The 26418-nt window shown below is 44.5% G+C and overlaps 1 protein-coding gene across 6 annotated transcripts in view; it reads left to right on the top strand.

The window, feature by feature from the left end:
• LOC124119509 (desmoplakin-like) overlaps positions 1-26418 on the top strand; it is a 48638-nt gene that overhangs the window by 20424 nt on the left and 1796 nt on the right. For 4 of the 6 annotated variants that reach the window (XM_046482041.2, XM_046482038.2, XM_046482042.2 and 1 more), the window contains exons 2-17: positions 10045-10101; positions 12341-12469; positions 12645-12698; positions 12971-13042; positions 13139-13252; positions 13793-13888; positions 18582-18710; positions 19475-19621; positions 19733-19795; positions 20690-20781; positions 21106-21211; positions 22133-22153; positions 23915-24092; positions 24260-24327; positions 25074-25195; positions 25715-25901. In XM_046482041.2, coding sequence (XP_046337997.2) covers positions 10045-10101; positions 12341-12469; positions 12645-12698; positions 12971-13042; positions 13139-13252; positions 13793-13888; positions 18582-18710; positions 19475-19621; positions 19733-19795; positions 20690-20781; positions 21106-21211; positions 22133-22153; positions 23915-24092; positions 24260-24327; positions 25074-25195; positions 25715-25901 — 1635 coding nt within the window. Of the gene's footprint in view, positions 1-7129; positions 7361-10044; positions 10102-12340; positions 12470-12644; positions 12699-12970; positions 13043-13138; positions 13253-13792; positions 13889-18581; positions 18711-19474; positions 19622-19732; positions 19796-20689; positions 20782-21105; positions 21212-22132; positions 22154-23914; positions 24093-24259; positions 24328-25073; positions 25196-25714; positions 25902-26418 lie in introns of those variants that run through there. The other 2 variants (XM_046482043.2, XM_046482039.2) reach the window with 2 other exon arrangements.

The following is a 26418-nucleotide window of genomic DNA, read 5'->3' on the forward strand; positions in this document are numbered from 1 at the left end:
GTGAACAAGCATGTAAAGAGCAAACACGGATGTGAGTCAGACCTACCCGTTCACCGTACCTCGTGAACTACCCTAGAGCTACCCGCCACCGACCCCGACCCCTTTCCCAGGCAACATGCACGATAAGAACATTTGGGCATTTCCTTTTGACTTAGCAAAGGGTTAAAGTTTAATGTTTGGCGTCTTTATGCGGTGTGTCACCTACCCGACATCCACCATGTTCCCAGCAAGAGTGTGTATGTATCGCTTACTGCATTAACTATGTTATTGGTGCTCGTAAATGATTCCCTGTGCTGTCATGCATGGAGACAAGGTAGACTAGAAATGGTTTATCTTACATCATGGCCATGACATATTCTGGAGTTTTGACTGTGTCATGTGTAGCCGGCACATGGGCAAGAATGTGACCTGCGTCCGACCAGTGAACACCCATGTTTTGTTCTTGTACTATTTCCTTGTCGGGGTTATTTATACCCGAATAATCTTGCTTGTCCAGAAACCTAACACAAACCTCAAACCGGTTGCTGATTTACTGGAACACTATAGGCAGCATGCCCCTGTCCCCGTGCAGCTGTGGCCCACACAGAGCACATAGAGCCTGGAACATCATACAGGCTTGTTGGAGTCAGCTTCAGACCAACTTGGGCGCGGAGGAGAAGGTCCAATGTACTCCACAAAGTATGCAGTGTTTCAGTATACATCGTAAAGTGTCTATACTGAAGCTGTGCACCGATTCACACACAACTGATACTACTAGCCTGGACCATTATTTGCACATCACTGTACTTTGAGACCAAGGTCGAACTGTGTGCGTATGGAAACAGCAGATTATCTACCTTTCTTTGTAACAGACTCTGGTGGCAAATGAGGTCTATTCACGCAGTGTTATCGGATAGCAAACACCTTGGGAACTGACGTATCGCTAAAAAGGTTCGAAATCGATCTGCATGTTTATCAGATTCATGAAAAGAGTCATGTGCCATCAATGAGAAGCTACAGAAGTTGGATTTAATGACCATTCCATCAAGACGGCATTGGTAGCGCGCCCTCAACGGGACGGTATATCTACCACTCGCATGTCAGTGGCACATCATCATCGTCTTCAAGCTCACAGACAAATGCAATCTTATCATTGAATAAGTGAACAGAAAGTTCGGTGATGGAAAATTCCGACCGATGAAAGTTGAATTTGTTGCACTGGGGTTTCATATTGAAACAACTCACGGCGACATTGTGATATGTTTAGCCCCGGGGTGGAGGCCGTGCGACCACGGTTACATTATTGTTGTTATTTGAAGCAGGTGGGGTAAGTGTGATGTACGACAAGTGTTCCCCCGTCTCACCTGACACGACCCTAGCTACCTTATCTGCTACTCGGGGTGGTGGTGGGGTGGAGGAGGAGCTAGGGCTACGTATCACCGCAGACCTACATATGTTTATGTAACCTTTTGAAGTGAAGATGGGTGCTTTTATCTCACCCTGCTTAGTCACAGGGTCGGCTGACAAAAGGCAAGTTGAGGCCATTAATACATTAATACCTTCCGGAATTTATTGTTAACAACAACTGTCAACTACAAACAAAGCATATTCAATCACTAACTATCAGAACATGAACAATTGATATCATCAACCCATTTACACCCCCCACTGTCTACACCCGTCACCCCCTCCCCATCTTATGATGATCACTCTCGCCTGCATACACCCGGCAATCGGGAACTCCTTCGGGAAGACATTCTGCAACGCCACATGCTGCTGATTCATTCCCACTGCACAATAGCCACATACAATAAATCACACATAAAGGTGAAAGCAAAACTTTTATCACGTTAATTCTCACCGATTCACACCACCACTGTATTTAACATAAGACAAGCCTTGAATATGTAAGTGTCGAGTGTCAACACAGTCGCCAAGCCCTCAAGACACACACTGTACATCAGAGCATACACCCCGGCCCCCGTGCTGTCTCAGACACACACAGTACACCCCGGCCCCGTACTGTCTCAGACACACACTGTACATCAGAGCATACACCCCGGCCCCCGTGCTGTCTCAGACACACACAGTACACCCCGGCCCCCGTACTGTCTCAGACACACACAGTACACCCCGGCCCCGTACTGTCTCAGACACACACAGTACACCCCGGCCCCGTACTGTCTCAGACACACACTGTACACCCCGGCCCCCGTACTGTCTCAGACACACACTGCACACCCCGGCCCCCGTACTGTCTCAGACACACACTGTACACCCCGGCCCCCGTACTGTCTCAGACACACACAGTACACCCCGGCCCCGTACCTCTCTCAGACACACACTGTACACCCCGGCCCCCGTGCTGTCTCAGACACACACTGTACACCCCGGCCCCCGTGCTGTCTCACGATACACACTGTACACCCCGGCCCCCGTGCTGTCTCAGACACACACTGTACACCCCGGCCCCCGTGCTGTCTCAGACACACACTGTACACCTCGGCCCCCGTGCCGTCTCAGACACACACAGTACACCCCGGCCCCGTACTGTCTCAGACACACACTGTACACCCCGGCCCCCGTGCTGTCTCCGACACACACTGTACACCCCGTCCCCCGTGCTGTCTCAGACAGACACTGTACACCCCGTCCTTCGATTGGGGTAACGGGTGGCCCAGTCGTCTAAGGCGCCGCGATTCGCTGTGCAGAGTTGCGTCCCTTAGGCACGCCAGAAACCTATGATTGTGGGATCGAATCCAGGATCGCCCCGATTATGTTTCTAGGTTTGTCAGCACCATACCCGTGCTCGTGAGTTTCACCGAAGTGGTAAATGTCTAAGACCTGCATCACTTCGGGCTTTCCTCCCACATTAAGCTGACACGCCGCGATATAACTGGAATACTGTTAAAAGCGGCGTTAAAACCAACTCACTCACTCAGTTTATGCTTGGCATATGGGCACAGCAGGTGATCGAAAACAGATGGACATTCCTATCCAGCATGTGGCCTTCCGAACAATCTGAATTTATTACATGGATCATTGTCTATGTAAAGGCGAAAACACGTTTCAAGGTATGCCTCTAGCTGTACCTTGGGAGTACATATATAGCTTTACTCCGCACCCTGCCTTCTACCTCCTCACTTCGCCGCACACCCAGCTGGGGGGTGCTACATAAAGCCTCAGGGGCCCCCATAAAGCCAGCAGAACAAGGTAATCACTGACGAGCCATCAGTCTCCCTCGTGTTGCCATGGTAATAGAATATTACTGTATTAGCTAGATTGTATCGTCATAAATGGTGATCAAATGCACGATATTGCCTCTGACAGCTTGATTGACAGCATCGGTCCAGTTATAGTTTGATTGAACACAGCGTCAAATATGATACAGACACATGCATTGGCCAGTCACAGGAATAATTGAATACCGCTGTAATAGAGCATATGTAGCACTGGTAGTTTTTAATCCATGGAAATATTGAAATTGAAATATGGTCCGGATCCATAATTGCTGTTGGTATTCCCCTGCAACAGCCATGTTGTGTGAGAGATTGTCAGCTGCGCCAGATGGGGGATGACGTCCGGTGTTTGGCACCAGTAGCCTGTAACCATAAATTAGAATAAAACTGTAACATGAAAGGTGTGTTCTAGTGTTCAGATATATCTAAACATATCTAAAATCTCTGGTTACTGATCAATGTTTGGTCTAGTATGTTAATGTAAATACTATGAACAATTGCTGATGAGAGTATATTCAGATATTCACAAGAATGTTTGTCGTGTCTCATTGCTGTAGAATAGGGAATATAGTGAGACATTCGTCGGGATGTGTGTCATATCTCATTGCTGTAGATCGATGTATATACATGTAGGTAGACATTCGGCGGGATTAGTGTCATATCTCACTACTGTAGATCGGGGAATATAGTGGGACATTCGCCGGGATTAGTGTCATATATCTCACTACTGTAGTTCGATGTATATACATGTAGGTAAACATTCGGCGGGATTAGTGTCATATCTCACTACTGTAGATCGGGGAATATAGTGAGACATTCGCCGGGATGTGTGTCATATCTCACTACTGTAGATCGGGGAATATAGTAGGACATTCGCCGGGATTAGTGTCATATATCTCACTGCTGTAGTTCGATGTATATACATGTAGGTAGACATTCGCTGGGATTAGTGTCATATCTCACTACTGTAGATCGGGGAATATAATGAGACATTCGCCGGGATTAGTGTCATATATCTCACTGCTGTAGTTCGATGTATATACATGTAGGTAGACATTCGGCGGGATTAGTGTCATATCTCACTACTGTAGATCGGGGAATATAGTGGGACATTCGCCGGGATTAGTGTCATATATCTCACTACTGTAGTTCGATGTATATACATGTAGGTAAACATTCGGCGGGATTAGTGTCATATCTCACTACTGTAGATCGGGGAATATAATGAGACATTCGCCGGGATTAGTGTCATATATCTCACTGCTGTAGTTCGATGTATATACATGTAGGTAGACATTCGCTGGGATTAGTGTCATATCTCACTACTGTAGATCGGGGAATATAATGAGACATTCGCCGGGATTAGTGTCATATATCTCACTGCTGTAGTTCGATGTATATACATGTAGGTAGACATTCGGCGGGATTAGTGTCATATCTCACTACTGTAGATCGGGGAATATAGTGGGACATTCGCCGGGATTAGTGTCATATATCTCACTACTGTAGTTCGATGTATATACATGTAGGTAAACATTCGGCGGGATTAGTGTCATATCTCACTACTGTAGATCGGGGAATATAGTGAGACATTCGCCGGGATGTGTGTCATATCTCACTACTGTAGATCGGGGAATATAGTGGGACATTCGCCGGGATTAGTGTCATATATCTCACTGCTGTAGTTCGATGTATATACATGTAGGTAGACATTCGCTGGGATTAGTGTCATATCTCACTACTGTAGATCGGGGAATATAATGAGACATTCGCCGGGATTAGTGTCATATATCTCACTGCTGTAGTTCGATGTATATACATGTAGGTAGACATTCGGCGGGATTAGTGTCATATCTCACTACTGTAGATCGGGGAATATAGTGGGACATTCGCCGGGATTAGTGTCATATATCTCACTGCTGTAGTTCGATGTATATACATGTAGGTAGACATTCGCCGGGATTAGTGTCATATCTCACTACTGTAGATCGGGGAATATAGTGAGACATTCGGCGGGATGTGTGTCATATCTCACTACTGTAGATCGGGGAATAGAGTGGGACATTCGCCGGGATTAGTGTCATATATCTCACTGCTGTAGTTCGATGTATATACATGTAGGTAGACATTCGCCGGGATTAGTGTCATATCTCACTACTGTAGATCGGGGAATATAGTGGGACATTCGCCGGGATTAGTGTCATATATCTCACTGCTGTAGTTCGATGTATATACATGTAGGTAGACATTCGCCGGGATTAGTGTCATATCTCACTACTGTAGATCGGGGAATATAGTGGGACATTCGGCGGGATTAGTGTCATATCTCACTACTGTAGATCGGGGAATACAGTGAGTGAGCAGGTTTTACGCTACATTAACCATTACTCTAGCAATATCACAACAAGGGACACCAGAAATTGGCTTCGGGGAATGTTGTGTAGAAAATGGTACATGTTCTCGAAAATACCTGATTTATTTAGCACTTCTTCATCTTATTATTCCCTTTCATAACACGGTCTACGAATTCTGGCATTTCCTGGCCGTCACAATGTTTGATAGAATTGAGCATTGTATTCAAGAAATTGCCATGGAATGACGCCTGTGTTACTATTAGATAACTGTCACGTGGAGTAACGTACGTACAGGGGCACAGCGGTTCAAGCTGTGATTAGGTGCAGTTATCGAGCCACTAAAGTGGTTCGGTTTGTGATACAGATCGCACAACTTGACTGCGGAATAAACATCACCCCCATATTTCTGGTATAGACGGATGAATATAACGAGTTGCCTCATTAGATGCCTTTTTGAAAAAAACATTAAAACAACATGAGACAGGGATGATCAATCGGGGCATAAATTTGTTACAGGTGAGTAAGTAATTGTGTGAGTGCTGGAGGCAGCACAGTGTCAGTCGTGGACATTCCAGCCACGCCGCTGCCAGGACATCAGCAAAATATCCATCAATGTGTCAATCACCCATCCCCAGGGGTCTAAACTGTATGTCACCTGTAGGAGAGTCCTCTCGAAGAGAGGGTACACGCGCAATAGTTACACCTACTCAGACAAAGGGGAGACCACTCCAGTTATGTCAAGCTCAGAGGTGAGGGAAATATTTGCGTTTTATTTAAAATTGGAAACCAGGGCTACGATTCATTACACTGGGAATGTTGTAGTTCTGCTTTACTGAGTAGACACTCATGTATATGAAAGAGGGTTAGATTGATGTATGTGGTTTGTGATTCAAGTGCGCCGACCGTCCCTCTCTATTGACCATGTCAGGTATATTGACAACGGGTTTCCTCTGGGCTGTTGACACGCTCTCTGTACCGGCGTGGGTATTGTGGGCCCGGACAAGGCGGCTCTGACTGGGCTCTGGTGAGGATGGATTAAGAATTCTCATCATTCTAGACAAGATTATTCGAAATGTACATTTCAGTACCTAACAAGCTTGTATCCGTCCGCCCAGGACTGTAAGAATATCGATCCATATTTAATGTTTTAAAACAGGTACAAGGACAAATACCTTATACCTGAATTCAATCTCTGGCCGAATTCAAGAAATAAAATACTGTCCGTGCCTTGCACAATAGTGTTTGATGGTGAGGTGAGTGGTTTAACGCACCGCAAAATCTACAAAGCAAACAATTCCGCCCACCCGTGCTTGAAGCTGGAAGGCCTGATTGACATCAGCAGCAGCTCTACCTGGCCCAGGATAGTATGTCCATATTTGGGAAATCTGTCCTAAATAATATTTTTAACAGGCTAGAAAAAACACACAATGACTGACGTTTCCATTAGGGTCTGTGACATACAGATATACAATTAACCACTCCTAGCTGCTGTGCTCATCAGTACAATGCATTTTGAAAAAGACGAGTCAATGCATGTAAGGATACATAACTCGTGAGTATGTTGAGCATGTCCAAATAACAATACCCAAGTCAAGTGCTACACCTTATAGCTAACTCACACGTAAAGAGGAAAAGTGGTCTACACGGAGATCAAACCGCCTTCTGGTATTTTTGAAAGCTTAAGGAGGTCATGCAAGAGTCGCATAGGTGTGTCGGGTTATCGAGGCAGTACAACACAGCACCACACGCACACGCTCACCATCGCCGACACCCCACGGGTATAGACATGTAAGTATTACATCGTTGATATCATTCATACATAGATCAGTAGAGTAATGTTTCCGAGTTATATGTCAGGTAGGAGTACGTGGCGACTCTTGAGATATCGTCTTTAGAAAAGGTTGATACTCAGTATTGCTCCTACCAGCCCCTAGTGTTTGGAGCAGAGAAGCCATACTTGACCCGTGTTATACAATGTTACAGTCGAGTCTCAAATGTGACCGCTTTCAGGTTGTTGAATTAATTTGAGTGTTCGAAATTTATAACCTGAAATCATTTGGATAATAATGTTTTTACACCACTTCATACAAAATGTAATGTAACATATTCAGGGATTATCAAATACAGGATGAAATCACTGAAATAATTCACATTCCGTACGTATTACGTTCCGTTGAGGTGGTTTCCGTCCTGCTGTTTATAGTCCAGGTACGGGGGTGGGTATATGGTCTAAACCAATGACTTTTTAAAGGGGTCCTTTCTTTGTGATAACTTAATGCCACATAACTCTGTCTTGTGGATGTGTTTGAGTGTGTGTAGTGAGAGAGAAAACCCGTAGGACTGGTTTGCAGAACTGTACAGGGACAGGTGAAACTGCCGCCACACTCAGCGGGTGTTTATTAACTCAATATTAACCTGTGCCGGGACAGACACTGATGTGTCATGCCACAGGTGGGGCAGGTGTAAATATATAGTCAGTACCAGAACCAGATTTATATGATCTTATTAAAACCAGAGGATTAGTGGGTACCCAGAGCGCAACACATAATCCAAAATGATTAAACCAAAATATAATCCAAAACCTTACTGGATATAAAAGATAGACATGTACACGTGGTAGAGGCGACAGATCATCCTCGTCCATACACAGGTTTCGGTTTTGTTATATTTTAACTTGCACTACGCTCCAGGGTTAACTTAGGGCGTCAGTTTCCATGGATACAGGCTCTCATAATTTACGTGTTATTCAGCAAATAGAGAAACCAGGTCGGTGTCTGGTGTTAGAATCCATTGTAAATAAATTAGCCCGCTGAAAATTTCGCATAATGAGCTTACGACTGAATTATAGGGGTCGTGTTCAGGGGTAGGGCAGTGAGAAGTACTGCTTTCGTACCTTATGTGGCACTCACTTCATTTGGTGAATGTAAGATTGGCGTAGTCATCACCGACTTCAATGAGAGATCGTCACCAGTCTAGTGACGGAAACAGCCCTATTGTTCATTTGATGTCTGGCTGGGTGTACAGAGGTAGTGTTCTACGAATGAGGTCTACTTACAGGGTACACGTGGTGTATCAACTTTACCCATTACGACACGTCTAGGTTAATCTTTACCTTAAGCTGATGCGATTCTGATCACTGAATAGAAATGATTAGCTGTGATTATATAGCTGTATAGTGAGTGCGAGTACTGTGCATGAGATGTTGCGTATAAAGGCTGTGTTGTCATAAACCAGAGGTAACAATGATATGGTCTGTGCACTTCAACCAGCTTCACAACACTGACAGCATTCAAGGCATAGAGTAGGCATAGAGTAGGCCCCGTGCTTTAGACAAGCCTCCATTCAACCTGTGTGTCCTGTCTTGAAGTGAACCTACACGTATGTGTCGATCCTTTAGCTGAAAGGAAACTTTGTCATAATACTGTATACAGGGTGTTTCATCGGTTCCCCACAATGTACAGTTATGACCACGGAGCTATATGTATTGTTGTGCCTGTAGTGTGCCGGGGTACGGCAGTGGTAGCAGAACACCCAGCTGCCTGCACACGACTCCCTCTAAATGTCAGTCCGACAGGGTGTGACACTCGCTTCCTGTCACTTGCACCCAGTCGGTATCTACTGCTACCATCAATGCTGTCGTCGTCTGTGTGACTGTATCTGTGTCAGACTCTTGTCTGTCATGTGTGTGACTGTATCTGTGTCAGACTCTTGTCTGTCATGTGTGTGACTGTATCTGTGTCAGACTCTTGTCTGTCATGTGTGTGGCAGTATCTGTGTCAGACTCTTGTCTGTCATGTGTGTGACTGTATCTGTGTCAGACTCTTGTCTGTCATGTGTGTGGCAGTATCTGTGTCAGACTCTTGTCTGTCATGTGTGTGGCAGTATCTGTGTCAGACTCTTGTCTGTCATGTGTGTGACTGTATCTGTGTCAGACTCTTGTCTGTCATGTGTGTGACTGTATCTGTGTCAGACTCTTGTCTGTCATGTGTGTGACTGTATCTGTGTCAGACTCTTGTCTGTCATGTGTGTGACTGTATCTGTGTCAGACTCTTGTCTGTCATGTGTGTGGCAGTATCTGTGTCAGACTCTTGTCTGTCATGTGTGTGACTGTATCTGTGTCAGACTCTTGTCTGTCATGTGTGTGACTGTATCTGTGTCAGACTCTTGTCTGTCATGTGTGTGACTGTATCTGTGTCAGACTCTTGTCTGTCATGTGTGTGACTGTATCTGTGTCAGACTCTTGTCTGTCATGTGTGTGACTGTATCTGTGTCAGACTCTTGTCTGTCATGTGTGTGACTGTATCTGTGTCAGACTCTTGTCTGTCATGTGTGTGACTGTATCTGTGTCAGACTCTTGTCTGTCATGTGTGTGACTGTATCTGTGTCAGACTCTTGTCTGTCATGTGTGTGACTGTATCTGTGTCAGACTCTTTTCTGTCATGTGTATAACTGTGGCTTTCGTTTTCTTTCAGAGGAAAATGGCGAAGTCTGAGGTACAGAAATGCCTGGATTGGCTGTTTGAACAACAGGTGAGTGCACTCTCTATGCAAACTACTGTATAACACCACAGTAAGCTGTTACTGTATAACACCACAGTTAGCTGTCACTGTATAACACCACAGTAAGCTGTCACTGTATAACACCACAGTAAGCCGTTACTGTATAACACCACAGTAAGCTGTTACTGTATAACACCACAGTTAGCTGTCACTGTATAACACCACAGTAAGCTGTCACTGTATAACACCATAGTAAGCTGTCACTGTATAACACCACAGTTAGCTGTCGCTGTATAAAACCATAGTAAGCTGTCATTGTATAACACCACAGTAAGCTGTTACTGTATAACACCACAGTTAGCTGTCACTGTATAACACCACAGTAAGCTGTCACTGTATAACACCACAGTAAGCTGTTACTGTATAACACCACAGTAAGCTGTTACTGTATAACACCACAGTTAGCTGTCACTGTATAACACCACAGTAAGCTGTCACTGTATAACACCACAGTAAGCTGTCACTGTATAACACCACAGTAAGCTGTTACTGTATAACACCACAGTTAGCTGTCACTGTATAACACCACAGTAAGCTGTCACTGTATAACACCACAGTAAGCTGTCACTGTATAACACCACAGTAAGCTGTCACTAACACCACAGTAAGCTGTCATTGTATAACACCACAGTAAGCTGTCACTGTATAACACCACAGTAAGCTGTCACTGTATAACACCACAGTAAGCTGTCACTGTATAACACCACAGTAAGCTGTCGCTGTATAAAACCATAGTAAGCTGTCATTGTATAACACCACAGTAAGCTGTTACTGTATAACACCACAGTTAGCTGTCACTGTATAACACCACAGTAAGCTGTTACTGTATAACACCACAGTTAGCTGTCACTGTATAACACCACAGTAAGCTGTCACTAACACCACAGTAAGCTGTCATTGTATAACACCACAGTAAGCTGTCACTGTATAACACCACAGTAAGCTGTCACTGTATAACACCACAGTAAGCTGTTACTGTATAACACCACAGTAAGCTGTCACTGTATAACACCACAGTAAGCTGTCACTGTATAACACCACAGTAAGCTGTCACTGTATAACACCACAGTTAGCTGTCACTGTATAACACCACAGTTAGCTGTCACTAACACCACCGTAAGCTGTCACTGTATAACACCACAGTAAGCTCTCACTGTATAACACCACAGTAAGCTGTCACTGTATAACACCAAATTTAGCTGTCTTTGTATAACACCACAGTAAGCTGTCACTGTATAACACCACAGTAAGCTGTCACTGTATAACACCACAGTAAGCTGTCACTGTATAACACCACAGTTAGCTGTCACTGTATAACACCACAGTTAGCTGTCACTAACACCACCGTAAGCTGTCACTGTATAACACCACAGTAAGCTGTCACTGTATAACACCACAGTAAGCTGTCACTGTATAACACCACATTTAGCTGTCACTGTATAACACCACAGTAAGCTGTCACTAACACTACAGTAAGCTGTCACTGTATAACACCACAGTAAGCTGTCACTGTATAACACCACAGTTAGCTGTCACTGTATAACACCACGAGTAAGCTGTCGCTGTATAACACCACAGTAAGCTGTCATTGTATAACACCACAGTTAGCTGTCACTGTATAACACCACAGTTAGCTGTCACTGTATAACACCACAGTTTGCTGTCTTTGTATAGCACCACAGTTAGCTGTCACTGTATAACACCACAGTTAGCTGTCACTGTATAACACCACAGTTAGCTGTCACTGTATAACACCACAGTTAGCTGTCAATGTATAACACAGCGACTGAGGTATATGTGTATCGTATCACACCACGAGTAAGCTGTCACTGTATAACACCACAGTAAGCTGTCACTGTATAACACCACAGTAAGCTGTCAATGTATAACACAGCGACTGAGCTATATGTGTATCGTATCACACCACGAGTAAGCTGTCACTGTATAACACCGCAGTAAGCTGTCAATGTATAACACAGCGACTGAGCTATATGTGTATCGTATCACACCACGAGTAAGCTGTCACTGTATAACACCACAGTAAGCTGTCAATGTATAACACAGCGACTGAGCTATATGTGTATCGTATCACACCACGAGTAAGCTGTCACTGTATAACACCCCAGTAAGCTGTCAATGTATAATACAGCGACTGAGCTATATGTGTATCGTATCACACCACGAGTAAGCTGTCACTCTCTATCTGCAGGGGGAACTGGAGTGCGCCAGTTTCGGCCAGGGGGAGAGCGGTGTCATTCGGGCACTGGGTCTGCAGAGAGCGAAGGCGGTCCAGATCAAAGAATTCAGTCAGCAGATAGACAAGGTCGTTCAGAACCCGGTGAGTCTTCTCTACTACCAGTCAACAATATCACATGTCGAAAAAAGACACAAGCGCAATGAATGTTAACTTTTAAGTGAACAGTATGCATAAGCCTTCAGTTGTCATATTATATGAATATAGACACCGTAATGATATTGAATAAATGACCTCAGTATTTCTTTTCATTTGACAGAAAGTTGGCGATGATGAGGCGGTTGATCTGAAGGGCAGATACAACTCAGTAGAAGTAAGGGAGACAACTTTGAAGTATCGCCTTTCAGCTTTGGGCTCAAATGTCCTTACCTGTGCCGTGGAGCAAGTTCACTCTTAGTCCGTACTACCTGTTTCTATCAATTTGTGTACCAGGTGTGTCATATGCAGTCTGATATCCTACCTGCCCATAGAATGTTATTTTACATGAATACTTCACTACGATGACATTTTGTTAAACAATGTTTTTATTTTATTGTTTATTAGTATTGTTGTTGTTGTTATTATTGTTGTTTCTATATCTGACAGGCGCTGTCATCCAAACGAGGTTCATGCTTTGAGGTCATTTCGCAAATCTCAGGGCTGCAGGAATTGGTTGAGGTAAGTAATATTCATTAGATTTATATGACATTCAATCCAAGATAATATTGTACACGAACCGTATTGATTACGTGTCCCTGCCTTCCTGTACTACAGAACATGTCCACCGAGTTCGACTCCCGGGCCGTGCACCTCGTCAACACCGGGGAGGCTGGAAAAACCAAGGGCAGCGTTGACCAAACTAACGAGAGCATGGCAAGAACTGCACAGGTACTCCTTGATAGCTGAGTCATCACACACCGAACAGTAATAGATAGTCAGAGTTAGAAAAAGGACAAAACGCATGTGACATGTAACTGTTATGTTATTGAAAATAACAACATAATATTTGGCCATTCGTCAGATCAATGTATTATCGATTCCGTAGATGCACCAACCGCATAAGGGGGCTTCGCTTATGCGTTATTTACGATTAAACAAAGGTGTTGTGAGGAGCACCTGACAACTAAAGAGTCATTGTGTGCTGTTCACATTTAAGAACCACGGGTGTAAATAACATGCTCCCGACAAACACGCGAACATCCAAATTGTGCGACGTGCATTGACATGCACGTGCCAATTGTGAATCACGACGAGATTAGATGCCTTGTATTGAAGATGCATTATTTAATTTCAGAATAAATTTTTATTGAAATATTTATGAAGCACAGTTTCTCTTTTTCGTGAGTATAGTTAAATGCATGTGTGTATCATCATGGGGTAGGCTGCATGTTTTGTTTCCGGTAAGTGAACAGTGTGTTCAATGTGTAGAACTGCATCACGGCTGTGAGGAAGAACTGGAAGTGGATCCTGACCACGATGCAGTGTGCTGAGGTCCAACTGAAGAATGCAGCAGCCTACCAGGAGGTCAGTACTTTAACACAACATCAGGCACCATCCTACCAGTAGGTCAGTACTATAACACAACATCAGGCACCATCCTACCAGGAGGTTAGTACTATAACACAACATCAGGCACCATCCTACCAGGAGGTCAGTACTTTAACACAACATCAGGCACCATCCTACCAGGAGGTCAGTACTATAACACAACATCAGGCACCATCCTACCAGGAGGTCAGCACTATAACACAACATCAGGCACCATCCTACCAGGAGGTCAGAACTATAACACAACATCAGGCACCATCCTACCAGGAGGTCAGTACTATAACACAACATCAGGCACCATCCTACCAGGAGGTCAGTACTATAACACAACATCAGGCACCATCCTTACAGGAGGTCAGTACTATAACACAACATCAGGCACCATCCTACCAGTAGGTCAGTACTTTAACAAAACATCAGGCACCATCCTACCAGGAGGTCAGTACTATAACCATCAGCTTCCATCCTACCAGGAGGTCAGTACTATAACACAACATCAGGCACCATCCTACCAGGAGGTCAGTACTATAACACAACATCAGGCACCATCCTACCAGGAGGTCGGTACTATAACACAACATCAGGCACCTTCCTACCAGTAGGTCAGTACTATAACACAACATCAGGCACCTTCCTACCAGGAGGTCAGTTCTATAACAAAACATCAGGCACCATCCTACCAGGAGGTCAGTACTATAACACAACACCAGGCACCATCCTACCAGCACGCAGGCTACTTTCTATATAAGTGCGAAATATTTAACGTATGGAAGCCATCCAAAATTTTGGCGCCATCTGTACAATGACATAGTGCACACACTAACGTGTACTAACTACTGTAAACCTACATGTGTTATCCTGCTTGCGCTGTGTTTCCCTGAACGTTGTGTTGCCATGTAAGTATGTCAGTGTTCCCGAGCGTTGTGTTGCCATGTAAGTGTTCCCGAGCGTTGTGTTGCCATGTAAGTATTCCCGAGCGTTGTGTTGCCATGTAAGTATGTAAGTGTTCCCGAGCGTTGTGTTGCCATGTAAGTATGTAAGTGTTCCCGAGCGTTGTGTTGCCATGTAAGTATTCCCGAGCGTTGTGTTGCCATGTAAGTGTTCCCGAGCGTTGTGTTGCCATGTAAGTATTCCCGAGCGTTGTGTTGCCATGTAAGTATTTAAGTGTTCCCGAGCGTTGTGTTGCCATGTAAGTATGTAAGTGTTCCCGAGCGTTGTGTTGCCATGTAAGTATGTAAGTGTTACCGAGCGTTGTGTTGCCATGTAAGTATTCCCGAGCGTTGTGTTGCCATGTAAGTGTTCCCGAGCGTTGTGTTGCCATGTAAGTATTCCCGAGCGTTGTGTTGCCATGTAAGTATTTAAGTGTTCCCGAGCGTTGTGTTGCCATGTAAGTATGTAAGTGTTCCCGAGCGTTGTGTTGCCATGTAAGTATGTAAGTGTTCCCGAGCGTTGTGTTGCCATGTAAGTATGTAAGTGTTCCCGAGCGTTGTGTTGCCATGTAAGTATGTAAGTGTTCCCGAGCGTTGTGTTGCCATGTAAGTATGTAAGTGTTCCCGAGCGTTGTGTTGCCATGTAAGTATGTAAGTGTTACCGAGCGTTGTGTTGCCATGTAAGTATTCCCGAGCGTTGTGTTGCCATGTAAGTGTTCCCGAGCGTTGTGTTGCCATGTAAGTATTCCCGAGCGTTGTGTTGCCATGTAAGTATTTAAGTGTTCCCGAGCGTTGTGTTGCCATGTAAGTATGTAAGTGTTCCCGAGCGTTGTGTTGCCATGTAAGTATGTAAGTGTTCCCGAGCGTTGTGTTGCCATGTAAGTATGTAAGTGTTCCCGAGCGTTGTGTTGCCATGTAAGTATGTAAGTGTTCCCGAGCGTTGTGTTGCCATGTAAGTATGTAAGTGTTCCCGAGCGTTGTGTTGCCATGTAAGTATGTAAGTGTTCCCGAGCGTTGTGTTGCCATGTAAGTATGTAAGTGTTCCCGAGCGTTGTGTTGCCATGTAAGTATGTAAGTGTTCCCGAGCGTTGTGTTGCCATGTAAGTATGTAAGTGTTCCCGAGCGTTGTGTTGCCATGTAAGTATGTAAGTGTTCCCGAGCGTTGTGTTGCCATGTAAGTATGTAAGTGTTCCCGAGCGTTGTGTTGCCATGTAAGTATGTAAGTGTTCCCGAGCGTTGTGTTGCCATGTAAGTGTTCCCGAGCGTTGTGTTGCCATGTAAGTGTTCCCGAGCGTTGTGTTGCAATGTATGTGCTTACCGAGCGTTGTGTAGAGTGTGGATTGTGTTGCCAAGTAACGGTTCCCCGAGCGTTGTGTTGAGTGTGGATGGTGTTGCCAAGTAATGGTTCCCCGAGCGTTGTGTTGAGTGAAGCTGGTGTTGCCAAGTAACGGTTCCCCGAGCGTTGTGTTGAGTGAACCTGGTGTTGCCAAGTAACGGTTCCCCGAGCGTTGTGTTGAGTGAAGCTGGTGTTGCCATGTAACGGTTCCCCGAGCGTTGTGCCGAGTGTGGATGGTGTTGCCATGTAATGGTTCCCCGAGCGTTGTGTTGAGTGTGGATGGTGTTGCCAAGTAACGGTTCCCCGAGTGTTGTGTTGAGTGTGGATGGTGTTGCCATGTTATGGTTCCCCGAGCGTTGTGTTGAGTGTGGATGGTGTTGCCATGTTATGGTTCCCCGAGCGTTGTGTTGAGTGTGGATGGTGTTGCCATGTAACGGTTCCCCGAGCGTTGTGTTGAGTGTGGATGGTGTTGCCATGTAACGGTTCCCCGAGGATTGTGTTGAGTGTGGATGGTGTTGCCATGTTATGGTTCCCCGAGCGTTGTGCCGAGTGTGGATGGTGTTGCCATGTAACGGTTCTCCGAGGATTGTGTTGAGTGTGGATGGTGTTGCCATGTTATGGTTCCCCGAGCGTTGTGCCGAGTGTGGATGGTGTTGCCATGTTATGGTTCCCCGAGCGTTGTGTTGAGTGTGGATGGTGTTGCCATGTAACGGTTCCCCGAGCGTTTTGTTGAGTGTGGATGGTGTTGCCATGCAACGGTTCCCCGAGCGTTGTGTTGAGTGTGGATGGTGTTGCCATGTTATGGTTCCCCGAGCGTTGTGCCGAGTGTGGATGGTGTTGCCATGTAACGGTTCCCCGAGCGTTGTGTTTAGTGTGGATTGTGTTGCCATGTAACGGTTCCCCAAGCGTTGTGTTGAGTGTGGATGGTGTTGCCATGTTATGGTTCCCCGAGCGTTGTGTTGAGTGTGGATGGTGTTGCCATGTAATTGTTCCCCGAACGTTGTGTTGAGTGTGGATGGTGTTGCCATGTAACGGTTTCCCGAGCGTTGTGTTCAGATTGGTTGGTGTTGCCATGTAACAGTTCCCCGTGCTTTGAGTTCAGTGTGGTTGGTGTTGCCATGTAACGGTTCCCCATGCTTTGAGTTCAGTGTGGTTGGTGTTGCCATGTAACGGTTCCCCGTGCTTTGAGTTCAGTGTGGTTGGTGTTGCCATGTAACGGTTCCCCGTGCTTTGAGTTCAGTGTGGTTGGTGTTGCCATGTACCGGTTCCCCGTGCTTTGAGTTCAGTGTGGTTGGTGTTGCCATGTAGAGGTTGCCCGTGCTTTGAGTTCAGTGTGGTTGGTGTTGCCATGTAACGGTTGCCCGTGCTTTGAGTTCAGTGTGGTTGGTGTTGCCATGTACCGGTTCCCCGTGCTTTGAGTTCAGTGTGGTTGGTGTTGCCATGTAACGGTTCCCCGTGCTTTGAGTTCAGTGTGGTTGGTGTTGCCATATAACGGTTCCCGTGCTTTGAGTTCAGTGTGGTTGGTGTTGCCATGTAACGGTTCCCCGTGCTTTGAGTTCAGTGTGGTTGGTGTTGCCATGTAACGGTTCCCCGTGCTTTGAGTTCAGTGTGGTTGGTGTTGCCATGTACCGGTTCCCCGTGCTTTGAGTTCAGTGTTGTTGGTGTTGCCATGTAGAGGTTGCCCGTGCTTTGAGTTCAGTGTGGTTGGTGTTGCCATGTAACGGTTGCCCGTGCTTTGAGTTCAGTGTGGTTGGTGTTGCCATGTACCGGTTCCCCGTGCTTTGAGTTCAGTGTGGTTGGTGTTGCCATGTAACGGTTCCCCGTGCTTTGAGTTGAGTTTGGTCGGTGTTGCCATGTAATGGTTCCCCGTGCTTTGAGTTCAGTGTGGTTGGTGTTGCCATATAACGGTTGCCCGTGCTTTGAGTTCAGTGTGGTTGGTGTTGCCATGTAACGGTTGCCCGTGCTTTGAGTTCAGTGTGGTTGGTGTTGCCATGTAACGGTTCCCGTGCTTTGAGTTCAGTGTGGTTGGTGTTGCCATGTAACAGTTCCCCGTGCTTTAAGTTCAGTGTGGTTGGTGTTGCCATGTAACAGTTCCCCGTGCTTTGAGTTCAGTGTGGTTGATGATGCCATGTAACGGTTCCCCGTGCTTTGAGTTCAGTGTGGTTGGTGCTGCCATGTAACGGTTCCCCGTGCTTTGAGTTCAGTGTGGTTGGTGTTGCCATGTAACGGTTCCCCGTGCTTTGAGTTCAGTGTGGTTGGTGTTGCCATGTAACGGTTCCCGTGCTTTGAGTTCAGTGTGGTTGGTGTTGCCATGTAACGGTTCCCCGTGCTTTGAGTTCAGTGTGGTTGGTGTTGCCATGTAACGGTTCCCCGTGCTTTGAGTTCAGTGTGGTTGGTGTTGCAGTACTTCCACGAGGTGGAGGAGGCGGAGTATTGGATGAACACCACACTGTCCCGGATCCATCTCTCGTTCGACCGACAGAAGCTCAATGGAGACAGGGCGGACGCCAGAGCCATTCTGAATGAGATCAGGGTAGGTCCACAAGGACTCATCAACTTGGTGTAATGTCAACTTTGTCATTGCACAACCCACAGCACGTCGATACATCAAGGCGTTTAGAATAAAGGAATCAGTAACACTAAATCCCTTTTTATTGACAACATTGTTGTAAAGTTCGGGATAAACGTACTGTGTGCGTGTGCGTGTCAGTGCGGTTAGGTCTTCAGGTAACATACCTCACCATTGAGAAAATGGCATGTTAGTCTCCATTCTACCATGACAATATAAAACGTGAATATTGAGTTACGCGGCAGGGGTTGTGTCCAGTCTTTTGAATGTCTTGAATAAACATCAATTAAAACATGTAAACTTATATAACAGTAGATGGTCAAATATTGTTTTTTAATTCGATCATAAATAAAGTCGTTCCACCGCTCTGTGACAAAAAATGTTTGACAAGCATTCGGTTGTCAACATACTTAAATTACACTCTCGTTGCACTAGTCGATTGCTGACGTCTTTTCACAATATGTAATACTTTAACTATTTTCCCACAATTCTGCACCTTATAACCTATAATTGTTTATATCACTTCTTCAAAATGCCCACCGAGTATGGCAAATGAAGAAGTACTCTTTTATTTGATGTCGGCTGTGGCGGCGATGCAGACGTCAAATCTGTTGTTTCAACCAAACTTGGTAATTGTAATTGAACCTTCTGACTTACCAGTCCGATTTAGTTATGTTTTGGCAAATCCATGGTAGAATGTATTATAATATCCCCGTCTCTGTGTCCAGGACGTGCTCCTGGCCTACCTACAGTGGCAGACCAAGGTGGACAATCTGTTTGACCGCAGCAGGAACATAGTCCCCGTGCCGCTGAGGCTCAAGAAGCTGACTGACCCACGTCCTGCTCTGGTGCTGACCGACTTCCGCTCAGACGAGGTAAGGCTGTCACCCAGTGTACCTGTCGGAATTCTGTGATGTGGAGCTAGTGGTTCGAACTGACAAATTAAGCTAATTTCACTGACCAATCATATCTACGTGTGCTTGCAGATCGAGCTGAATGAAGGGGAGACTATTACCGTCGTTGACAACACCAACCGCCGGAAGTGGAGGGTAAGCATGCGCTTTTCAGATTCAGGCGAAACACATTAGGTTGTGGTTCTCAGCTCGCTAACCAATGTTTGCCAGTGTTTCAGCTGCTACGTAACTGCATGTTTGATTGTCCAACATCGATGAGTGGTTCTGTATGTTACTACTGTACAGGATGTTAGTGACGGTATGTTATTATTGTACAGGATGTTAGTGACGGTATGTTATTATTGTACAGGATGTTAGTGACGGTATGTTATTATTGTACAGGATGTTAGTAACGGTATGTTATTATTGTACAAGATGTTAGTGACGGTATGTTACTACTGTACAGGATGTTAGTAACGGTATGTTATTATTGTACAGGATGTTAGTAACGGTATGTTATTATTGTACAACATGCTAGTGACGGTATGTTATTATAGTACAACATGCTAGTGACTGTATGTTATTATAGTACAACATGTTAGTGACGGTATGGTATTATATTACATCATGTTCGTGACGGTATGTTATTATTGTACATCATGTTAGTGGCGGTATGTTATTATTGTACAGGATGCTAGTGACGCTATGTTATTATTGTACAGGATGCTAGTGACGCTATGTTATTATTGTACAGGATGCTAGTGACGCTATGTTATTATTGTACAGGATGCTAGTGACGGTATGTTTTTATTGTACAACATGTTATTGACGGTATGTTATTATTGTACAGGATGCTTGTGAGAGTATGTTATTATTGTACAGGATGCTTGTGAGAATATGTTATTATTGTACATCATGTTCGTGACGGTATGATATTATATTACATCATGTTCGTGATGGTATGTTATTATTGTACAACATGTTAGTGACGGTATGTTATTATTGTACAGGATGCTAGTGACGGTTAGTAATTACCTGGTGCTTTGTTAGGTGACCAACAGTCGTGGTCAGACTGGAGAAGTGCCGGCCGTAATACTGGTGATCCCGGGGCCGTCCGGCGAGGCAGTGGACGCTGCGATCAGGTACTGAAATAAATCATTATAATAAGGTAATTGTCTTCCCTTACTGCGACACATAATTTATTTCCATCACATGGACACGTCTACAATGGGTCCATAGTGGTTTAGGGCAACACAACCCGCTGAGCAGAGTTATGTCCCTTTACCCCCTGAATCAGCTGTTATGTACCATCGGATTCACGCTAGACGACCACATGGAACCTCATGATATAAAATTGTTACAATGTTAAAAGCAGCATTCAACCAAAACGCACTCGTTTCTACGAACTGTCTAAATTATGCCAACCTGTCTTACACTAAAGTGACGATCCTGTTTGTGTTGTCCAGACTCCGACTGCAGTTGTTGTCACTGTGGACGACTTCAGTGAAGCGCCTTGGGTACCAGATGCTGGCCTTCATGCTAATCGTCTTCAAGGACTGGGACGAGGATGAGGTAGGTGGCCGAGGACAGATGGGAGCAGTAGTCTCACCTTATAGTAACAGTAGCCTCCTCCTCTTAAATACAACATTGTCGTCAAATATGCCAGGGACACCTGCCTTTAAAGTATATATTAGAGATTTAGAAATGGATTTGTATCATAGTGAGTTTTAACCGTGAGCAAAACATCTGCACCATGCAACACCTAGTAGTGGCAGGTGTGAAGAGAGAGAATTTGGGTAAGCATCGACCAGCAGTTACATAATGAGACTTAAGCATGCAGCACCTAGGAGTCACAGACTTAAAGAGAGGGAGGGAGTGTTGATAAGCATCGATCAGCGGTTACATAATGAGACTTAAGCATGCAGCACCTAGGAGTCACAGACTTTAAGAGAGGGAGGGAGTGTGGGTAAGCATCGATCAGCAGTTACATAATGAGACTTAAGCATGCAGCACCTAGGAGTCACAGACTTAAAGAGAGGGAGGGAGTGTTGATAAGCATCGATCAGCAGTTACATAATGAGACTTAAGCATGCAGCACCTAGGAGTCACAGACTTTAGGGGAGTGAGGGAGTGTTGATAAGCATCGATCAGCAGTTACATAATGAGACTTAAGCATGCAGCACCTAGTAGTCACAGACTTGAGGAGAGGGAGGGAGGCATCTATACTAACATAATGAGACGGAAGCACGCCGCGGTTAACATAGCCTCTACAACGAAGTTCAGGACTGTTGAGGGTGGTATGCTCCTCGCTGTCTAGGGTACAAGCTTTGCTGGTTATGTCTGCTTTGTTGCTGTGCTAAACCATGCATGGGATAGGAGAATGACGCTTCTCTGTGTTAACTTGATGCCCTATGTCCATCTATGGTATGCATTATATCCTGTATTGACGTACTGTTGATCTCCATAAACTGATAACCTAATCTCTTCACGCAGAATGCCAACTCTAAGGACAAGGTAACGGGCCATGTGCTTGTCTGTGTTGTCTCCAGCTCGTCCTGTGTCGTGTATAACAATGTAACAACACGTTTTCCACGTATTTGGAACTCCTCTATATCAAACACATATTGTAACACGTCAAGTGCGCAGTAGTAATCATAAGAAATGTATAAAGGTGAAAGTAATGTTTCGGGCTAAGGACACGACTATTATGGGATGCAAACTGTTGATTGTATCAGAGAGCTATTGTATGCAGACTGTGCATGTGTATACTTGGGTGGCCGGCCTCAACCAAGGTTCTGGTGTTTCTAAAGCGCATAAGATAAACGTGATAGGCATATCAAATCTGGTTACAAATGTTCATTTTAAAATGTTGTGTGTAGTAGGCGATGCTTTTTTCCATTGACTGTGCATGTGTCAATTACGTTGTGTTGATGTGATAATGTTGTGTTGCCGACGCGCACTGTTGTGTTATCGCCTAGGCTTTTGTTGAATTACGCACTCTTGGGGAGATATTTATCTGAATTGAATATCTTTTGTAAATATATACTCAGGAGGGTTGATTGATAAGTTCTAAGCACGTTCCTCAAGTTTGTCCAATTTAGCATCCTTTCTTTGGCACAACCGACACAACACGCTATTTGTAGCACAAAGTGTATTCACAGACCGCTGCTTATTTTATGACAGGTGGATGTCACAGCGAAACCATTTGCTCAGTTGACTCCAGTTTTGTGGATATACTAGTACCTCCATGACATCATGTGATGTCCACAATAAATTATTCACTATAACGCACTTAAAACCTGTCAATCAACCCTGGTATATACACATACTTTCTAGGAATATCTGTTGATGGTATCTTTGAAGACTATCATATAGGGACCGGCCATTATTTCTCTTACGTCATTCTTTCGACATTTGCATTGTATCAACTATCACGAGGCACACACTGCCTTCCGTCTACAGCCACACCTACATCCGATCTACTCTACCTACACGCCAGTTCCACATCTCATCCATTCCATCTACACATCCACAAGCCAATCCTACACCCTATTCTTTCCATCCACAAGCCAATCCTACACCCTATTCTTTCCATCCACAAGCCAATCCTACACCCTATTCTTTCCATCCACAAGCCAATCCTACACCCTATTCCATTCATCCACAAGACAATTCAACAGCCCATTCTTCTTCGGGCAGATACATTGTAGCTTTCGAATGCACTAGCAGAACGTAAGGTATTGCCGAAAGGAGTCATTATAAACCATCACAATACATAACGATATACACCCAATCATTTACACTTATGGTCAATTGAAATATTTGATAACAAATGATAGTGGCTGCAGGGGTCCACGGTAACATCAACGCATACTTTACCTGAAGACTTTCACTACACAGCTCGCTATTGTCCTCACCCACATTTTTACTAACAATTTCACTTCGGTGTTGATCATCTTTGTGATTTGTACTAACCAAACTGTTTGTACAGTGGCTGCGGAAGAACAGATTTCCCATAGCTTCTTGTTAAAATTCACCAAACTTTACAATAAAGATAAAGCAGTATATTGTCAAAAATATTGTGAGAATACATCCCTTGTAGATACTTCTTGTAACTTTATCCTTCAATAATATGTGTAAATATTCTCTCCACATAAAACGTGGTGTAAATAAGATTTATCATGGCAACCTTCTTGTTAAATGATTAGTTGTTATGTCCTTGTTACTTCTCCTCTCATGTCCACCTCACTGACGTATCACGTGACGTGTGTCCAGGTGTCCATCCTCCAGTGTATGAAGAAGACGGACAAGCTGGAGCTTCTGCGCATACTCAAGTACATCGAGGACACGTTGGGCAAGAACTGGACAGGCTACACCGACTACAGCGAGCTGGAGGAACGAATGGCAAGACTGCGTATGATTCTGGAAGAGGCGCCGGAAGGGGGTGTTTCCGGTATGGAGAAACTGCGTGTATAGAAGCGCTTATATCTGTCTTACTGACACAGACATCAATATATTGATGCAGATCATTGGTGTGTATGTATACGTTATGTGGCCAGAGAACCCGAGTAGGATGACAGGTGGATGGGTGTAAATGATGGACATGTTGGTGGGTTGCAGATGACGAGCTGCTGTCGACTGTCGTGGTGCAGATCAAGACACTGGAGGAGATGCTGATGAAATACAGTGTACGTACATCGACATGGATTTACATAGCATTTGGTGTATAGATCGCACACAGACATTCGACCACGTATGATAACGACACTTGCCCCCCCCCAAACAAATGGCATCTATGTTAGAAATAGATGTTTTTAACCTTAATATTTAAAAAGATGTGTTCGCACGGAAGGGAATGAGTTCTTGTCATCATTTTTCAATACGTGCAGGACTTACAACACCAAATGAATATGTTAGGCCAAAATATTTCAAAAGTGTGAATACGCTTTTGTGAAGTGTTAGGCCAAAATATTTCAAAAGTGTGAATACGCTTTTGTGAAGCGTTTTCTGTCACTTGAGAGTGAGACTTGGGGTAATTTTCAAAGGAGATGTTGGTTAAGAAATAAAACATACCTGTAGTAAAAGATCTCTTTCTCTTCTTTAGATGTTCCCTAAAAGGTCAAAATCAACCTTTCTTACACATTAAGGCAAAGTTATGTACTTATATATTAATCATATCATACGTTCAAATATTAAAGAGGTATACATACCTCATAGCAATAACTACTCGTAAAGTCAAAAGTGTATGGACATATAGTTCCTTAAATGAGCTTAACATTAAAATGCTCAAGGGGTTGTAGTAGACTCTTACACTAAAATGACGAATAAAAGCACATGTGTAGTTAAGATGTATTCATTTATTGTCTGACCAGAGATGCAAAAGATTCAGCTCAGTGTCTCTGACTATCATGCTTGACTTGTGTTGCTGATGTAGGACTTCTGGGCGTACTGGGAGACGTTCAAGGTGATCGTGGAGCTTCTGAAACAGCCCAAGCACCTGCTGGTGTGTGACAAGTGGGACCAGCTCCGATACATCACAACAGCCCACTTCGTCAAGTCAGTCCACATTCCTCATCCTGACACTTAACAACTTGTCGCTGTTACTGATTAGTGATTAGTAACAATATCAAATGCCACTACACTGTCACACACTGTCATTAGTTCATAAGACTACAACAATATGATCTCAGTATTTGTATGCATTAGAAGGTTCATCAAGTCGTTTAGAAATGGGTATAAATTTAAACAGCGTTTGTCTTCATGGATGGATAATTGGTACATGGAAGTTTGCGTGTTTGTCCGATTTACTCAGGGTTTGTATTCACGGATGGATGGTAACTGCGTGAATGTTTGTCAGATGTACTCAGTGTGTGTATTCTTGGATGGATGGTAACTGCGTGAATGTTTGTCAGATGTACTCAGTGTGTGTATTCTTGGATGGATGGTAACTGTGTGAATGTTTGTCAGATGTACTCAGGGGTGTATTCACGGATGGATGGTAACTGTGTGTATGTTTGTCAGATGAACTCAGGGGTGTATTCACGGATGGATCGTAACTGTGTGTATGTTTGTCAGGTTCTGGGACACACACCTGGATATTGAGGACATCAAGAAGTCGCAAGCATCGCTGGCGCTGTACGAGACGCCACGGGAGGCGATGCCAGTCAGTAGTGAGGTGACCGTGGAGACACAGCATGAGGAGACGACCTCCGAGGAGGTTGTGTCGGAGGAGGTGGAGGAATGTCACACTTTTATTGTCAAGGTAGGAGTCACACCCCAGTATAATCTTCCATGAAATGCAAAATGTATATAAAAAACTTCAATTGCAATTGAGTGAAAACAGGTTTGAGACCAGGGAAGATCTGGGGTAGAATAGGTCTTCACTAACCCGTGCTTGTCGTAAGAGGAGACTAACGGCATCGGGTGGTCAGGCTTGCTCACTTAGTTGATGCATGTCATCGTGTTCCAATCGCGTGGAATGATGCTCGTGATATCAATCACTGGGTTGTCTGGCCCAGAACGATTATTTACAGACCGCAGTCATATAGCTGGAATATTGCTGAGTGCGGCGTTAAACAACAAACAAACAATCAATCAAACAAAGACCGGTTAAGGACTGAAGGACTTCAACGCTTGTCGTTTCATTACAACTATAGAGATACAAGTACTTTAGGTAACAGTGTACCAAGAACGTGAAGCACTGACATACAAAAGAAGTTGATGTATAAAAGTCAACCCTGTCTTATTCCTACTACAGCTGCTAAAAACTCTTAAAGCGA

The sequence above is a fragment of the Haliotis rufescens genome, unplaced genomic scaffold (genome assembly GCF_023055435.1).
Source record: "Haliotis rufescens isolate VD_foot unplaced genomic scaffold, xgHalRufe1.0.p SCAF_9, whole genome shotgun sequence".
NCBI lineage: Eukaryota > Metazoa > Mollusca > Gastropoda > Lepetellida > Haliotidae > Haliotis > Haliotis rufescens.